The following is a 15416-nucleotide window of genomic DNA, read 5'->3' as shown; positions in this document are numbered from 1 at the left end:
TTTTTGATAGACTAAACATATTTAGTTCTGTGTGCTTCTTGTTGTCAAGTATTTTTCTTCTGAATGAATGCTCGATTCATTTTTGTGGCTCCCTTTGATATCTCAGCTGATTTTCCAACTTTGTTTTTGTACAGACCACCAGAACTTAGGGAATATCAGTCTGTCCATTACTATGCAGAAGTAAAATCTCATTCCTATCGCAGCTCTGTTACTAGAGTTATGTATTGTTATTACTTGTCATTATTAAGAAATTATCTCTTGCTCTTTGTGACTGCCATCACCCCATAGTTATTCACTCCTGTTACTGTTTCTGTCTTTTTGTGTGATTCAGATTACTGGTGAGAAGCTTGGATGAGTACATACAGACACACGGTGATCTGAAAACTGAATTTTGAGCTGTGATGCCTGACCAGTTCACAATTCACGTTGTTTTTCCACTGAAGCTGTTTAACAGAGTATGACATGACTCACTAGTTCAGTGCAGTACAGATTAGACATAGTTTTCCACTTGACTCTCTAGTCCAAGTGAAACAGATACAGGTTACTGTGTATATGATGAGTTCTCTGCTTGTTCTGAGCACACACAGCATAGCTCTGCTTGGGTTGACTTGCAAGGAAAAGGAATAGGCTGCTCCTAATTCATGTGAAATTAAGTGCCTGTGCAAGGACCGTTCCTAATTCATTAATTATGATGTGATAAGTTGGTAACGTGCCCTGATCCTTTGTCCTTGAAGGTAATTGTGTTTTGGCAGTTTTCAGAAGTAGTGATCGGTATGAAACCCTTCACGTTCTTTCTGCAGCATGTGCTTTTTTGTTGTTGAACTGCTTTGGAGACAAGCTCAGCAGAGAAACATAACTGCAAGCAAAGGAAGATTTTTTTCCCTCAGTAGGAATTAATGAAGTTATAACAGTTTTACACTGGTGGATACCTCCACTAATTTAGTGCTGCTGCTCACACTAGTAGGAGTTGTTGAGTCGAGTCTTATTATTTATTAAAAAAAACCCCTTCATTTGAAACTGCTTGCTTTGAAGTTCTACTTCTCAAGGCTCTGAGGTGGCCCCCAAAATGAATTTAAATATGTTCTAGATGCCACATAATTTCAGCATAATTATGCTATTAAGAGATTTAGTAAAAGCTGAGTGTTTCCCTTCTGGATGTTTCGGCATCTCTAGCCTTGCTCATCTTCCACAGTTGTAGTGCACATGTAGGTTTGTAAAATGGGAATGTAATCCAAGGACAAGCTACCATCTTCTGGTGGTTGTTGGATAACTCATGTGAGGTGAACTGGACTTTCACTTAGTTCCTTATCGTTTAGGCTGCCACCTCAGTCTGTGCAAGATATCTATCACTGCTGAGTCTGAATGTGGCTATTCTCTGGCCAGGAACTGGGCAAGGAGGCACTGATGGACAAACTTTGAGCTTCCTGGCTGGGTGCAGGCATCAGAAGCTTTCAATCCTAAAATCTGTTGACTCAGCCCCTTTCAGAGGCATTAGATTTAGTCTGAAAAGGAAACAGGTGGCACTTCTGAATGGCTGTCCTAGGTGTGTTTTCAATGAGCACGCTTGTCAAATTAAGGATTTTTTTTGTCATGGATGAGAACAGACATGTTAGTTGTTTGAACTCTCAGAGCTTGTAGAGGATTGATTGCTATCCTTCCTTTTGTCCAAATCTGATAAAACCTCACTAAGCCTATCTGATATTCTGTTAACATTCCCGTTTCTTTTCTATTCAGAATCCTTCTATATCCCTTTTCTCTTATCTCAGTAGCACACATCATCCTGATTCAGAAAAAGGAAAATGGCTGATCCCAGGTTCAGGCCTCTTTTTTCTTTTTACCTCTACACTCACTTTATTTATTCTCATTTTAAATGAGGTTTCATTGCTGGCTGTCACTTGCCAACCCCTTGGTACAGAGCACCACGTTGTAGCTAATGCTGCACCTCTCACAGAGCTGACAAAGAAGTCCTTAAACAATATATTTTTCTAGATAAATGTTTAGAAGGGAGTTTATTCGTGCTTACACTAATTGCCATGTTGAGAGCTTGCATGTGCAATAAACAAATGGAAGATGACTTGAAGATAATGCTAGTGGAGGCACCCAGATAAAAAAACACTAAGCTCTTCCTAAAGCAATGTCAATAAAACCATTGCTTTGAGCTAATGTGAGACTCTAGGCATATTTTAACTGCAGAACCATAGAATCCAGCCCTGTTAAAAGCTAGCCTTGAGAGTAAGGAAACAAGTGTGAAACAAGGGTCCAGTTTACCATGTCTGGAGGGAGAAACAGCAACGTGATAGATGAAGTCTATGGAAATGAAGAATTCTGCAGAGATGACAGAGAGCTTTAGCTGGTCTGCTAGGCTTGGTTTGTTACGATTATAAGGAAATGGTATTTTCATAAGGAATCCTGGCACCGACCCCATTATGAATGGACAGTTAGGAAGGGGTTTGGTTGGGTATCTCTTGTGTGTGCTCTGTTTTTGTTATTCATCCACAAATAAGAAAGAAAAATAGTAAGGTTCTCATCATGCAGAACAACTTAGTGGTAGAAGCTGTGAATTATTTAACCCACGTTGCATAAAGCACCAGTGATTAGGGATCCAGATTTGCATCTGCACAGGTTGTAATTGCACCAGGGATTAATTGTGGGTATTAATCTTTGCATGCAGGTATGTAAGTGCCCGTCTGCCTGAGCCATTTGCTTCCAGCAGTTTGAGCAGTGGGCTTTAAGTCTGCTGCTGACTTTCAGTGCATAAACGGTTTTTGAAAATGCAAATATCTGCCTTTTGAAAAATAAAAGAATACATGAAAAGAAGCTTTTTGGTTTTGTTTTTTTGGTTACTTTTTGGTTCTTTGGAGCAGAAGGAAGCTGTGCCTTTATAGTAAGTCCTGAGTCAGGTTTGCTTCTCTGAAACAAGTAGCAAGAGTTAAGAATGTAAGAGCAGTCTTGAATTTGCTAGCCTGTGGTCGAGGTTTTCTGCTCCTGATACACCTCATCTTCATCAAAATCTTTTGGATAAGCTTAGGAACACATTCAGTGAGACTAAAAAGAGAAATTACATGTGAGAATCCTCATATGGAGCATCCCATAGCTTTAGAAAAGAATTGCTGCCATCCCTCTCACAGCTATGATGGATTTTGCATCTCTTTAATGGACATGTCTGATGTGTAGGATGGTCACCAATGAGAGCCATGTGTGGGCCCCATCTCCTCAGCTTGGTACTGGTTCTCACCTTGACCAGTTTTTGCACCCAGCATAGAAACTGTATCTCGCAAATAAGGAACTGGAACTGTACGATGTCCCTTCTTTTGTAGCAGGTGCAGTGTAATGATATATTGATGGACTAATAAACTATTTTCCCATACAGTGATTTATTCTGTTTAAGGATAGCACGGAGATAGAGCAATGCATGGGCACTAATGCAGGTAAGAACAGTGGTCTCACAGTGATGTCCTAGCACTGTCCCAGAGAGCCAGGAATTCCTGCAGGAGTGTCCCCTGGCAGATACAGCCTTGTTATTGAGGTTATCTTCTGCTGTCAGAGAAAGGAGCTGTATTTGTATTACAAGACAGCAAGATACTAAATATGCTCTTCTGCATTTTTTGCCTTTTCCTCCTTTCTGTGTGTTTTATCTTTACTCTCCTCAGACACGAAGCTTCATGTTCCCAAAAGAGCATATCTGCAGACATGCACAGCATTTTATGAAACCCGTTAGTTCTCTGTTTGTAGGGTACCCAGTCGTTTGCCCTTGGATGATGTTCTTTTTAACCTGAGCATGTTTCAGTGACTCACAGGTCCCACGTCTGCACATCCAATAGCTGTGTACTTGTATCTCTCGCCTGTTTTTGCTGTCTGCGTTGTGCAATGAGCTCCCTGCTTCCCTCAGGGGATGCTGATCTCAGCTTTATGTAAACACACCTTTCATTTACTAAGCTTTAAGTAAGTTAGCGATCTTTATGTATGGGTGCATGTCTTCCCAGTACAGTGTTTGAATATGCTGCTCTTTCAAAGGAGTAAGGAAAAGGAGCAGAGCTGTGTTCAGTGGCAGCAGCAAAGACTGAGTTCTCTATTAACTTTGATATGCTACTCCCCATTCCTATGAACTTTTTAGTATTTCTTCCTCAAATTTCCTACTGAGCAAAAGACTGATTATTTTCTTTTTTCACTTGTCTGATACTCCATAGAGAGACTTTTGAACTCTGATCTTTCAGCTTCTGGTTGTCTACTCTGTATCTCAGAATTAGTTCTGGATTTTCAGTCCCAAGGGACCGTGTGCTCAATAAAAACTGAGCAGACTAGGGTAATACTTGTTAAATTAATGGGGGAGGCAACAGTAAGCACAGTCCTGCCTGCTGTAAGCCCTGTGTCCTCGCTCACAGCTCCAGGTTCCCATGGTGTCCATAATTTCTAAGAACCCCAGGCAAAGCTCCAGGCACACGAGTGACTCTCAGTACAAAGCAGTGAGTGGTCTTGGAGGATCCAACTGCAGAAAAAATCAGTCAGCTCTTTCCAATGCCCTTCTCAGCAGCACTGACATCACTCGAGAGCTGTTGGCAGAAAGGAGAACCAATCTGGTCTGATCCCTCCAGCGGATCCACCTGGTGATGAAGCAGCTGGAGGGAGGAAATTACAAAGCTGTTTTAAAGCCATCTTCCTTTGCGTTGTTCCTGCCCCTACATTCACATTCATTAGAAAATCTCACCTTTCTGATGACAGTGAAATTGTCTCATCATGTAGAGATGAGGGTCATTGTGTCATCTTGTCATTTTTCTCCTGGATGCAGTAAAGGTGCCTACATTTTGCATCTAAGAGTTACTTCCAGTGCCGTCTATGGGCATTTGACCATACCGGTTCTGCTCATGCCAGCTCTCTGCAGTTCCTGCTGAGAGCTTTTTCCCTTGGCAGTGATACAGCACTAACTTGGTCTTCCTTTGCAGCCTGATTAATGCATGCTTTCCTCAGAATTAGGAATTCTGTTTGTTGTCTTCATTAACAGGCAAGGTGCAGAGTGATGTCACGTTCCTCAGTGAGTTCAGAGGGAAATCAAACGCAGAGGATCAGGTTTTGCCATACAATCTCCCCGAGAAACTGAATTTTAATGGTGTTAAAGTTCATACTGTTGCATTTGTGCTTATCGAGAGAATTTTTATCTAATATTTATGATTATTTCAGCATGTGGTGAAAAGAAACGTGGCTAGCCTGAAATTGCTGTCATTTGTATAGCAGGTAGATGTAACCTGGGTACGTTTGACATGGTGGAGAAATTCAACAGTTATTTCTGAGAATGGGAAGGAAATTAATAGAGATTTAACAAATGAAAGTCCTTCATAAATAAGATAAGGTAGCACAGCAATGATATCTTCTGGGCTTTACATGATGTTTAATTACTGGACAGCTGGAGGGATTAATGCTTATGCATTATGCCCTGGCTCTCAGAAATTAAACATGTACAGCTGCCACTTTATCACTGCTTAAAGTATTAGAGCTCCTTCAAAAGACGTAGTAATTGGAGAAAAATCCCCGTTGCTACATAGGAAAAATCTCATCCCATAAGCATATTTATCCTTCGTTCCTTCAAAACAAAATAGCAAGAAAAATGAGCTCGGCAGTTACCTTTAATTGCATTCCTACAGAAACATGAAGGTAGTCTCGTTGTTAATGCATTGGGTGCTTGCTGTAATTAAATGGAAAATACTGTATCAGCTTGAGGTTAGGGGGAAGGCAGTCATTGCAGATGTCGGGAGTTAAACCCAAAGCCCATGGCCTGAGCTCTGCCAAGGCTCTGTCTGCAGAAGGGTTTCTTTTCCTCAGTGCTTTCTATTACGTTCAGTATAAGGAATAACAGATACATTCTGCAGATGGAGTTCCCTAGTATGGAGGTGCTGAGGTGCAGCTTTGCAGGCTGCCCGTGCACATCTGCACAGTGCTGATCCCTCAGTTTCAGCTGAACTGCCTCTATCAGGATGTTGAGTAATCGATCCTTCAATGCGTACAAGAATGGAGCACAATCTAAAAAGAGGGCAATTCCAAATGTAGTACTCCTACCTACAGTGTTCTCCTGGTGAGGTACACCAGGAAAGAGTGGATGCAGAGAGAAAGCACTGCAAGTTCAGGTTCCTGCAGACCCGAAATGATCATTTTTTACAGGGTTGTGGAAGGGTGGTATGAAATAACTATTTTAGTTTAAATGCTTTTGGTTAATTGGAAGCAACGCGTGGTGTTTCTGCACTGCGTGCTGCACATGCATATAGAAAAAAGCTGCTTTCCTATCTTGTGTGTCATAGTCCCAGGAGCAGACTTTGACTTGATGTTTGTCTTCTGGGCAGTCTGTCTGTCAACATTTAAGAGCTCTTGGAGTTGAAATAGCCAAGAAATGGCATCTTACTGCCAAATACGGTTGTATCTCATGTCCCTGAAGTGCTTTCTTCATAAAAACAGAGTGATAATTCTGATTTTATCCATCTGAAAGGGAAGAATCTGTTTAGTTTTGCTGAGGGAAATCTCCTTTAACGGTCAGTGCCAACAATCGCGTTATGGTGATAGATACGTGGGTAGAGGTTCCATCCCTCAGTGGATGTGAGCACATATGCATTACACTAATTAAACACAGCTTAACAGTTGTTCTTCCTGAGCATATGATTTTGAATGTGAATCAGAATGAGCCAGCTTGAACTCAGCGCAGTCCTACGCAGGAAAGGGTCATGTAGTGTTTGATGGGGGGGGAAAGCTGTTTTGTGAGTCATGTTAACAGATGAAACAGCATCTAAAACTTATCTTTGTGGCTGGAATGCTGTATTCAAACAGGAAGATAAAGTGGTTGGATTAATTTTGCTTGTATTTTGCAGATAAATTTGTTTCTTTGATAAAATATGACTTGGGAAGGTTGAGCTTTCAATGAAGTATATGTATCTACGTGCTGTACAGTTAGTTCATCTTCTCAGCCCAGATTCAGCCAAACAATGCCCTCCATTTCAAAGCAGTAGAAGTGGAAGGGCGAAACCTGGTGTCCTAGAAACTTCTGTACAATTAAAGTGAGTGCAGATGCCACACGGCCCTTACACTTCTAATTTGAGTGAGTGTTACTCAGTGCTTTAATGTTCCATTTGAGTGGAGAATCTAAGGCAAGGTCACTTAAGTAAGGATAATTAGGGGTTGGCTCTTTCCTAAAGAGGCTATCAGTCTCTCTCCATCCCAAATCCACCTTGGTGGTCTTCATACACCTGGTGTCTGTGGTCTGTGTAGGTATTCATAACCCTCAATCTGGCTGCACTGTATCCAGCTGTTTGTCTTGCTGTATCCTCTGTGCTTCTTTAACGTATTCATCCCTTCCTACCAGTGCCTTGCAAAGTCTTTTATTTCAAAAGGATCTTTATGATTGCCACTGTGTTGGATCCCTGGCCCTGGAGAAATGTGAGACAGCTGGGTGAGATGTTGCAGAAGGGTTTGTGACAACTCTTTGCTTTGTGTGTCCTCCAAAAGAGTTAATGGTGCCATGTACTAAATACACTGAAAACGTGAGTCTAGCAGTGAAGCAGACTGCAGCAAGAAGAAATATCTCCTTTTACAGAAAATTCCCATCAAGCAAACTACATTAGTGGAAGTGGAGATTTAACAGGGCACTGACCTCATTGCTTGCAATGGGAGCACTGCTTTGTCCCACTTTACTCACTGGAGTTAAAACCCGTGAGCTCTTAGCACTTTCCCAGTGCAGAGTGAAACTGAGGAGACTGAAGGGATGAGTTCTGTGGCCTTACTGCACCCAAATGACATTGCGGATGGGGGAAGTTCCAAGCCTACTTATCTTTTTTACATAAACTTCTTCTATTCATAAATTATGGGCTCATAATTAATTCTATTTTCAGAAGATCACTTTGAATGAATATATGATTGTCCAGAACTATAGATTCTGTAACGGTAAATACATTTCTGAACCACCAGTTATGTGTCTGCAGGGGTTTTGGCATCTGGTTGCTCCCCTGTAATTAACCAATATTACACACGTACTGTCATGGTGAAGGGGAAAATAACTCCCTGGTGTTTGAGGGGAGCTGTGTGGCAAAGGCAGCGAGTGCATGCAAATCTTAATTTGCAGGAGTGCGTGAAATGGCTCCTTAGCTCCATTAGTGATTTGAACAATATCAGGAATTACTTATTCCTTCTGCAGTCTTCATCTATATGGGCTTTTCGGTATCAATCACCATAGCAACAACCACCGTTAGCAGTGAGACTGCAATTCAGCCGCATTATTCCCTCCATGGGAGGCCTGTCAGCTCTTGGAGCAATGCGCTTCAAGGTCGTCTTCATTTACCGCCGTCTGTCCCTGCCCTTCCTGGAGGGAGGCCTTCCGTGGGAAACTTGGCCTTCCAGGGATGAACACGTGCTTTGGAGGCTGACATTTGACCAGAGGTCTATGTCAGATCTTCAGGTAACCGCACCGATTTCAGCAGACAAAGCAAACAATGTAGGTACAACAAAGCTTGAAAATAAATCCTAGTTCAGTCAAATCAATGCAATGACAGCATTGGTAGCTGGGCTGGGAGTTCCAACTTAATTCAGCCTGTCTAGGCTCCGTGACCTCCTTATCTCAGTCCTGCTTGGAGATTAATGTATGTGGGCTGTGGTGGCAGGATTAGCTCTTTATGCACAGTACCTGGGCACATGGAGCTCAGGCACCGCGCTGCTGCAGCCTCCTGGAGCTCACTTCTAAACCTCACAGCTTAAGGCTTTCCAAGTCCGCAGCCTCTCCAGCCAGTGTTCAAGTTGTGACAAATCGGCAGCGGATCTCTTTCCCCACTGCAAATGTTAGTGTGTGCAAATCATCCCTTGCCTTCCATAGAAAATCCACTGTTGGGTTTAAGCAAACAAGAAATGTTGAACCATGCTTCTTTTTGGTTGCCTCGGGAAGCTGCAGTGCCATCATCTGTCTTAGTTTCTTCTCTTTGGCATCAGTAATTGCTGTCGTCAGCTTCATCACAAGCTTTACCAATTAGTTCTATTCTCCAAGTCATGTGTGTAATTTCAAGGGGAACTGAGTATTTTCTTTTAACAAAAAAAGATGTATTAAAATATGAGTTTCTTACTGAAAAGCTACAAATCTTTTAATTTAAGATGGCAGTGGAAGCAGCTGCAGTCCATTGTACGCCATTCCCAGCTCTTTCTAACGATGGATATCCTGCCTATGTCACACTTTGAGTTTCATCCAGATTTGAGTATCCATGCTTTGTAGAATTATGGATATATATTTGAAATTACAGTTCTTAAAGCGTGCCCTGTATCTTTACAGAGTTTTACTTTTCTTTGTAAGCTCTTTAAAAGCTTTTGATAGATTTACCTCCGTTTTTTTTGTCGCTGGTGTACTGGAGTGCTCATTAAAGCCTCTGCTTAAATCCTGGCTCAGGGTGGAGAACCAGAACCAAAACACAACTGCATAACCACAGTGTGTTTTCTTTCTCGACCCAAAGGCTGCTGCTGTTCCACTCTCCAGGAGATGTGAGATGTGACAGGGCTGCAGCTGGGGGCTGCCCAGTTAAAACCTTGCCAGTTGTACTGTAGCATAAGGCATCAATTAATGCAGAGTACCTCTGCTATACGTTGTCTATAAGCCAAAGCAAGTGTATGTTGCCATTTAGATGTGATGTTTTCTTCCTAAAACACCTGAAGAATCTTAATGGATTACTGTATCCTACCAAATGGCTTTTGTAATTATGCTTATTTACTGCTTTGAAGCCTGTGGGGTTAAACTCTTCTTGACAAACGTTCCCAGTGTCTCTACTGGGATCACTTCATACTTGAAGGAGACTTTCAGTCTGAGAGTATGACATTTATTAATTTCTTTGGCAGTAGGGAAAGCTAATATTTGTTTGCTTTGTTTCATACAAACACACCCTTAATGGAACAGGTAGCAGAATCAGAGAATATATAAACAAATTGCTCACATCAAAGAAAAGATGCCCTGGTGTTCATTTAATTGTTATTCAAGGTGTTTCTATCAGGATGCTCCAGAGGCAGTGGAAGGCTGTAGTGATGGGACTGCCCTGACACGGCTGTGAAAGGAGACATGAAATAAGCTGTCCCTGGGACTGTACTTTCCCCATCCTCATCTCTCCAGCTGCCTATGTAAGGACATTTGTAGTGCTGCTTTTTATTAGGCTCTTCAGACTGTGCAGGGGAGGTCCCAAGGAACATGAGCACGTTGGCTCTTGTGTTGGTGTGCAGGGACTGTAAGCAGCTTTCCTCTTCTGTTGCCTGTTTGTGCTGGAGCAAGTCCCCAAGTGCCTGGAAGCTGCAGACTTTGCTTTATCCTTGCATGCCCTGTGGATTTCAGCTGTCAGAAGATAGCAAAAGGGTGAGAGGAACTGGGACAGAATCTGCCTTCCTATGGCTCATGGGAGAGCCAGCTGGGGCAGAGGTCTCTGCTCCAGGCACGTGTGACACAGCAGGGACTGTACTGTGTAGCTGGCTTGGTGACTGTTAGGCCTGTAAGTGAAGGAGAAGGCATTTGTATTTCCTGAGTTGACCAGGAGGTGCCTGGAGCAGCCTTCTGTAGTGCTTTGGGAAGACCAGAGCACAGGGAGCTGCCCCACCTTAGGCCCATGAGGCTGGGAAGGGGTTAGGCAGCAGCAGCAGCAATGGGCTGCGCTTAGTCCATGGATGCAGAAATGTCTCTAGTGCTGTCAGCTCACCAAATCAAAATCAAAATAATCAAATAGATCAAAATAATGCCAGAAAAGCAATTTCTGCTTCTCAGCCTTGATCTGTTACAGGAACTGTCCGTAGCCTTAGAAATAATCCCATCCGTCGCCTCCTCCTTTGAATGGGTTGTTAAGGTTTTAACTCTTAGCTCAAATTTCCATTTGGTAGCTCCATCTTATTCATCACTTGAAGTGTTCATTAGGTCATAGAGCTGTGTGCTGATCAGAAGGATTAGCAGCTCATTTTATTCCTGGTTATGGGATGAGGGTAGAAAATCATGCTGAGTGAAGAAAATGAGCTGAAATTATGGATGGGCTGGAGAATTTTAGACACATGGAAGGGTTTTCAGATGCTTCTCCACCAGACTCTGATTGTGTTTTGGGCCCTTATGACAGGGATTCATGTCCTAATGTAAGGTGTGTGATCTCAGTTCCTCATTGCCTGGAGATTAAGATGGGTTACATCTTAATCTCTGTGTCCCACTCTTGACCTCTCTAGGATGTCCTAGAACTGGGATGCTCCTTTGGTGACTGCACACCATTGCATGTTGTTGCTGATGGAAAGCTGGGCATGCAGCAGAGCGCAGCTGAGGTTCTCTTTAATGTTTATCCCTGTTGGATGGAGATTGGGCTTGAAGCTACTGAAGGCAAATAGGGTCCAAAGTGCAAATAGGAAAAGTATTTATTTATATTTATTATACTTTATAAAATGCATAACCTTTCTATATGTGTGTGGAAGGGCAGAAGCAGATATATATTTGTTTTTTAAAAGTAACTGACCAAATGAGCTTTGATTAAAAGCACTTAGAGCAGATCTATTTCAGAGTCTTGGTTCCCCCATAACCTGATGAGGCAAAGCGGCTGCCAAGTGCACAGTGTTGGAGTACCTGAAATGTTAATTCCAGCAGGTCTCTCTGTCCATCAGGGTTGTGAGAGTTCAGCACTCAGCTTCATATCTGACAAATGTCTCATTTGTGTGTTAATGTTGAGTTGTGATTTCCAGGGAATGCTTTCAGTGTGTTGTAAAGGGCCTTACTGGCAGATTGCAGCTAAATTGATGCTCGCCTCACTAAATATTTACCCTACACATCCCACTTAATATGTCCAAAACCAGGCACACTGTGAAATCCTCAAACCTGATTCTGTGCTTGTGAAAGCCAGGAAGCTGTTAATGTCAACATGGAGCAAAGCTCAGCACTGTGTGAGCCCCCAGCGCCCACCACTGCTCCTCCAGCCCCCCTGTGTCTCCTTATATACAAAAGGGAGCCCCAGCACCGGGGCAGTGCTGCAGTTGCCCCCCATTTTACCTGCTGCCCTTTCTCCTGCAGGGCTGCCCGTGGCCCAGAGGGGTGGTGGGATAGTCTGAGCTGGGCTCCCAGCTTGGGTCAGCTCACTCCTGGTGCCCTCCATGTCACTTGCTGTGTAGCTTACCATTGGGAAAACAGTTTTGGGTTAGGACAGCCAAGGTAATACATTTGTGCCCTTCCCCTGACTCAGGTACTTGTGATGCTCTAAAGCTCACCTGCTTGTTTCTGTTTTGTTTCCCAAGCTTGTTCTCCTGATGAGTTCCAGTGCAGTAACAAGACGTGCATCTCCATCAGCTTCGTGTGCGATGGTTACAATAACTGTGGCGATGGCAGCGATGAAAGGAAATGCTCCCCTCTGACCTGCAGCCCCAATGAGTTCCAGTGCAACAACAGCGTGTGCATCCCAGAGCTGTGGGTCTGTGACAACCAGGCAGACTGCGAGGACCATTCGGATGAGTCCATAGAGAGGTGTGGCTATGATGCCAAGGCCTTCAACACCTGCGCTGCTCACGAGTTCCAGTGTGGCAATGGCGAATGCATCCTCCTTAACTGGAAGTGTGATGGAGACGAAGACTGCAAGGACAAGTCTGATGAGCAGGATTGCCGTGAGTGTGGGCAGGGCTGGGGATTCTCCTTTGGTGGGGAGGGCAGCCAAGGGATGCTCTGGGTTGTGTTTTCAGGCAGGGTTTCATTGCAGGTTGTACCCCAAGGCATGGCTGGGTGCCTGGCCCAGCAGCATTAGGTGTATTCCAGGTTCCTCTTTTGTTCTGTCAGGATTCAGAGAGGGGCTGCGAGATCTGTTTCACTAGAAATTGAGGAAATGGGAAACATTTTTAAAGCCCTGAGGCTGCATGGTGGGGTCACAGCCTGCAGGTTGGAGGCCACAGTGCTAAAGGGAATATATGATCAGCAGAAAAAAATATAATTAATTTTCTACCTCTGAAGTTCGAGTGTACGGAGCAAGGCAGCACCTCTGAATAATCCGGTTTGAAATGCACTTTGAGCTTGGCTGTAACAGGCACGGAGCTGATAAATAATGGATTTCTTTTCAGCTGGCTCGATGCATTTAACATCGTGCTGTTGGTGTGCGCGGTATTTCCAGTGCTTCATCCTGTTTTAGCCACTAAAGTGTTCAAACTGGTTCCTTCTCTAAGGAGGGAGACAAGCAAGAAAATAAGCGCAAAACGTTTTGCTAAAATATTCATAATCACAAGATTGGAATAAAATATTTGTATAGCTGCATCTATTTAGCAGCTCTGACACTGGGCCACCTCTGGGAGGAAGGCAGCAACCAGCTGCAGAATGCAGACATCTTTACAAAGGTGTGTGTGAAAATGTCCAGCTTTTCCAGCACCATCTTTCCATAACCAGGACAGCGCTGAGTCTCAGCTGGTGACCTCAGAGCAGTTTCCATGGGAGAGCCCTTCAAGGGGAGGAACAATCTGATGCTCTCTGGGGTAAATGTGGTGATTCCTTTAGCAAGAGGAGGAGGCAGTAAGACCTGACAGGCTCCAACAGGTGCCCAGCTGAGCTGGGTTTCCTGAGACACAGGACACACAAGAGGAGCAGGGAGGTAACAGCAACCCCAGTACAGAGCAGCTCCACCAAGTAACACCTCCATGTTCCCCAGGGCAGCCCCGTTGGGCAGAGGATGCAGGCGGACAGGGCTGCAGCACAGCACAGTGCTGACAACCAGTGGAGGAAAGAGGAAATGTGGCTGAAGAGGGAAGAAGTCTTGAGACCATTATATCCCTTACTAGGGAAGATTCAGTGCCTGAGGGGCTTTTTCCTGCTAACTCTCAGCACAGCACATTACGAAGCTTAATCTACCCAGGAGGAGCAGACAGCAATGGCATGAGCACCGCTGGCTTTGACTTGGTTAGAACTGAGGACACCAGCACTGTGCCTTCTCTTGGGGTTTTTGCATTGTGTAAAACAGAAAGATGGGAGTTAATGCTTTAAAAAAAAAAGTCATGAGGCCATCTCTGGATATTTGTTGTAATTATTTTGAGGTGGTAAATGAGTAGAGCAGGAATGAAGGGTGACAGCTGGTGAACAGGTTTTGGCAGCAAAGCCAGCAAATAAATAGGAAGGAAGAAGTCATTTCAGGGAAGCGGTGTGAGAATGTTGGATGGTTTTTTTTCCCTTTTTTCCTGTCTTTCACGCCCTTCATTGGCTGCAAGCACACAGGGCTTAGTCCAGCAGTTGTGAATGTGGATCCTGCATCCCATGGGACGCTATCACCAATAACGCTGAGCCTTTAGGCTTACTAATACTTCATGTTATTGACGCTAACCCATTTTGTATCTGTGGCTCTTCTTGGGTTATCTGAAAGTAGTAATTTTTGTATTAGAACCAGTTTGTCAAATTGTCAAGGAAAGTCTGCCACGTGGCTCTCGCCTCCCATGTAGTAACATCACTGCTGACCTCCCCCAGCTATTCAGAGGCAGTGATTTTCTGTCATACGGTACCAGGCTGCAATCAGCAAGATGGAAAGGTTAGAATCAAGAGCTCTCCAGGGTGTGCTGCCTTAACAGGATTTTAACAAAACATCTGGAAGATAGTCCCCTTAGAAATAAGCCACTCAACGTGCCTCAGGAACGAGGAGCCTATTTTTACCAGCGAGCTGCAGGCTGCAGCCCTTTGCTGGGTAGCCAGTGCCTGTCGGCGCTGTCAGTGCAAGTCAGATCCCATCTGGGAAGGTCTCAGTGTAACCTTGAGGAGGGAAATGTGGCTGCTTTTAGCATGATCAGAGCAGCAGTCTGATCTATTTTTTCCCCAACTTTGCTGTTCATCAGATCTGTTTTGAGTCTGGAATAACAGCAACAGGGCAAATGAGCATCAGGCTTGAAATCTGCCCTGACACTTTTGGAGATGTTTCTGGCCTGTAAACCCAAGAAGCACCGAGCCGTGGGGCAGTGGAGCTCTTGTGTCTTCCAGGCTCTGTGTGTAGCTCATGGGCCTTCATTGACCCAAATGGCCATATCTGTCACTTGCTTCATCCCTGGTGTGACCACACTGGCTGCAGTAGATGCAGCATATCTATATCTTGCCATTGACCGTAGGCTGAACACGTTTTGCAATGTATCTTAAAATACAAGGATGGTGGAGGGTGGTCAGGGATGTTGTGGGGCACAGGGCAGTGCCTGAGGTAGCTGCTGCCTGTTGCTTTGGTGGAAGCAGTCGATCCTTCTGAAGGAGGGCATAGGGCTCCTGCAGTGTCAGATAAAAAGTGCTACACAAAAAGTCCAAGTGCTCTGTGATTAACTGTTATCTGTGTTGTTTTTAAAGCTCTGGTGACCTGCAGACCAGATGAATTCCAGTGCGGGGATGGGACCTGCATCCATGGAGCGAAGCAGTGTGACAAAGTGCACGACTGTCCTGACAACAGTGACGAGGCAGGCTGTGTCCAAGG

The 15416-nt window shown here is 44.1% G+C and overlaps 1 protein-coding gene across 3 annotated transcripts in view; it reads left to right on the top strand.

The window, feature by feature from the left end:
* Positions 1–15416, top strand: part of LRP8 (LDL receptor related protein 8) — a 132933-nt gene that overhangs the window by 102160 nt on the left and 15357 nt on the right. For all 3 annotated transcript variants that reach the window (XM_015870590.3, XM_015870589.3, XM_085511725.1), the window contains 2 exons: positions 12244–12606; positions 15293–15415. In XM_015870590.3, the coding sequence (XP_015726076.1) occupies positions 12244–12606; positions 15293–15415 (486 nt within the window). The remainder of the gene's footprint in view (positions 1–12243; positions 12607–15292; position 15416) is intronic.

This window comes from Coturnix japonica, chromosome 11 (genome assembly GCF_054131305.1).
Source record: "Coturnix japonica strain WE chromosome 11, WE-NBRP24, whole genome shotgun sequence".
Classification (NCBI taxonomy): Eukaryota; Metazoa; Chordata; class Aves; order Galliformes; family Phasianidae; genus Coturnix; species Coturnix japonica.
The sequence above is the reverse complement of the archived record's forward strand: the minus strand, read 5'-3'. Positions and strand labels throughout refer to the sequence as shown.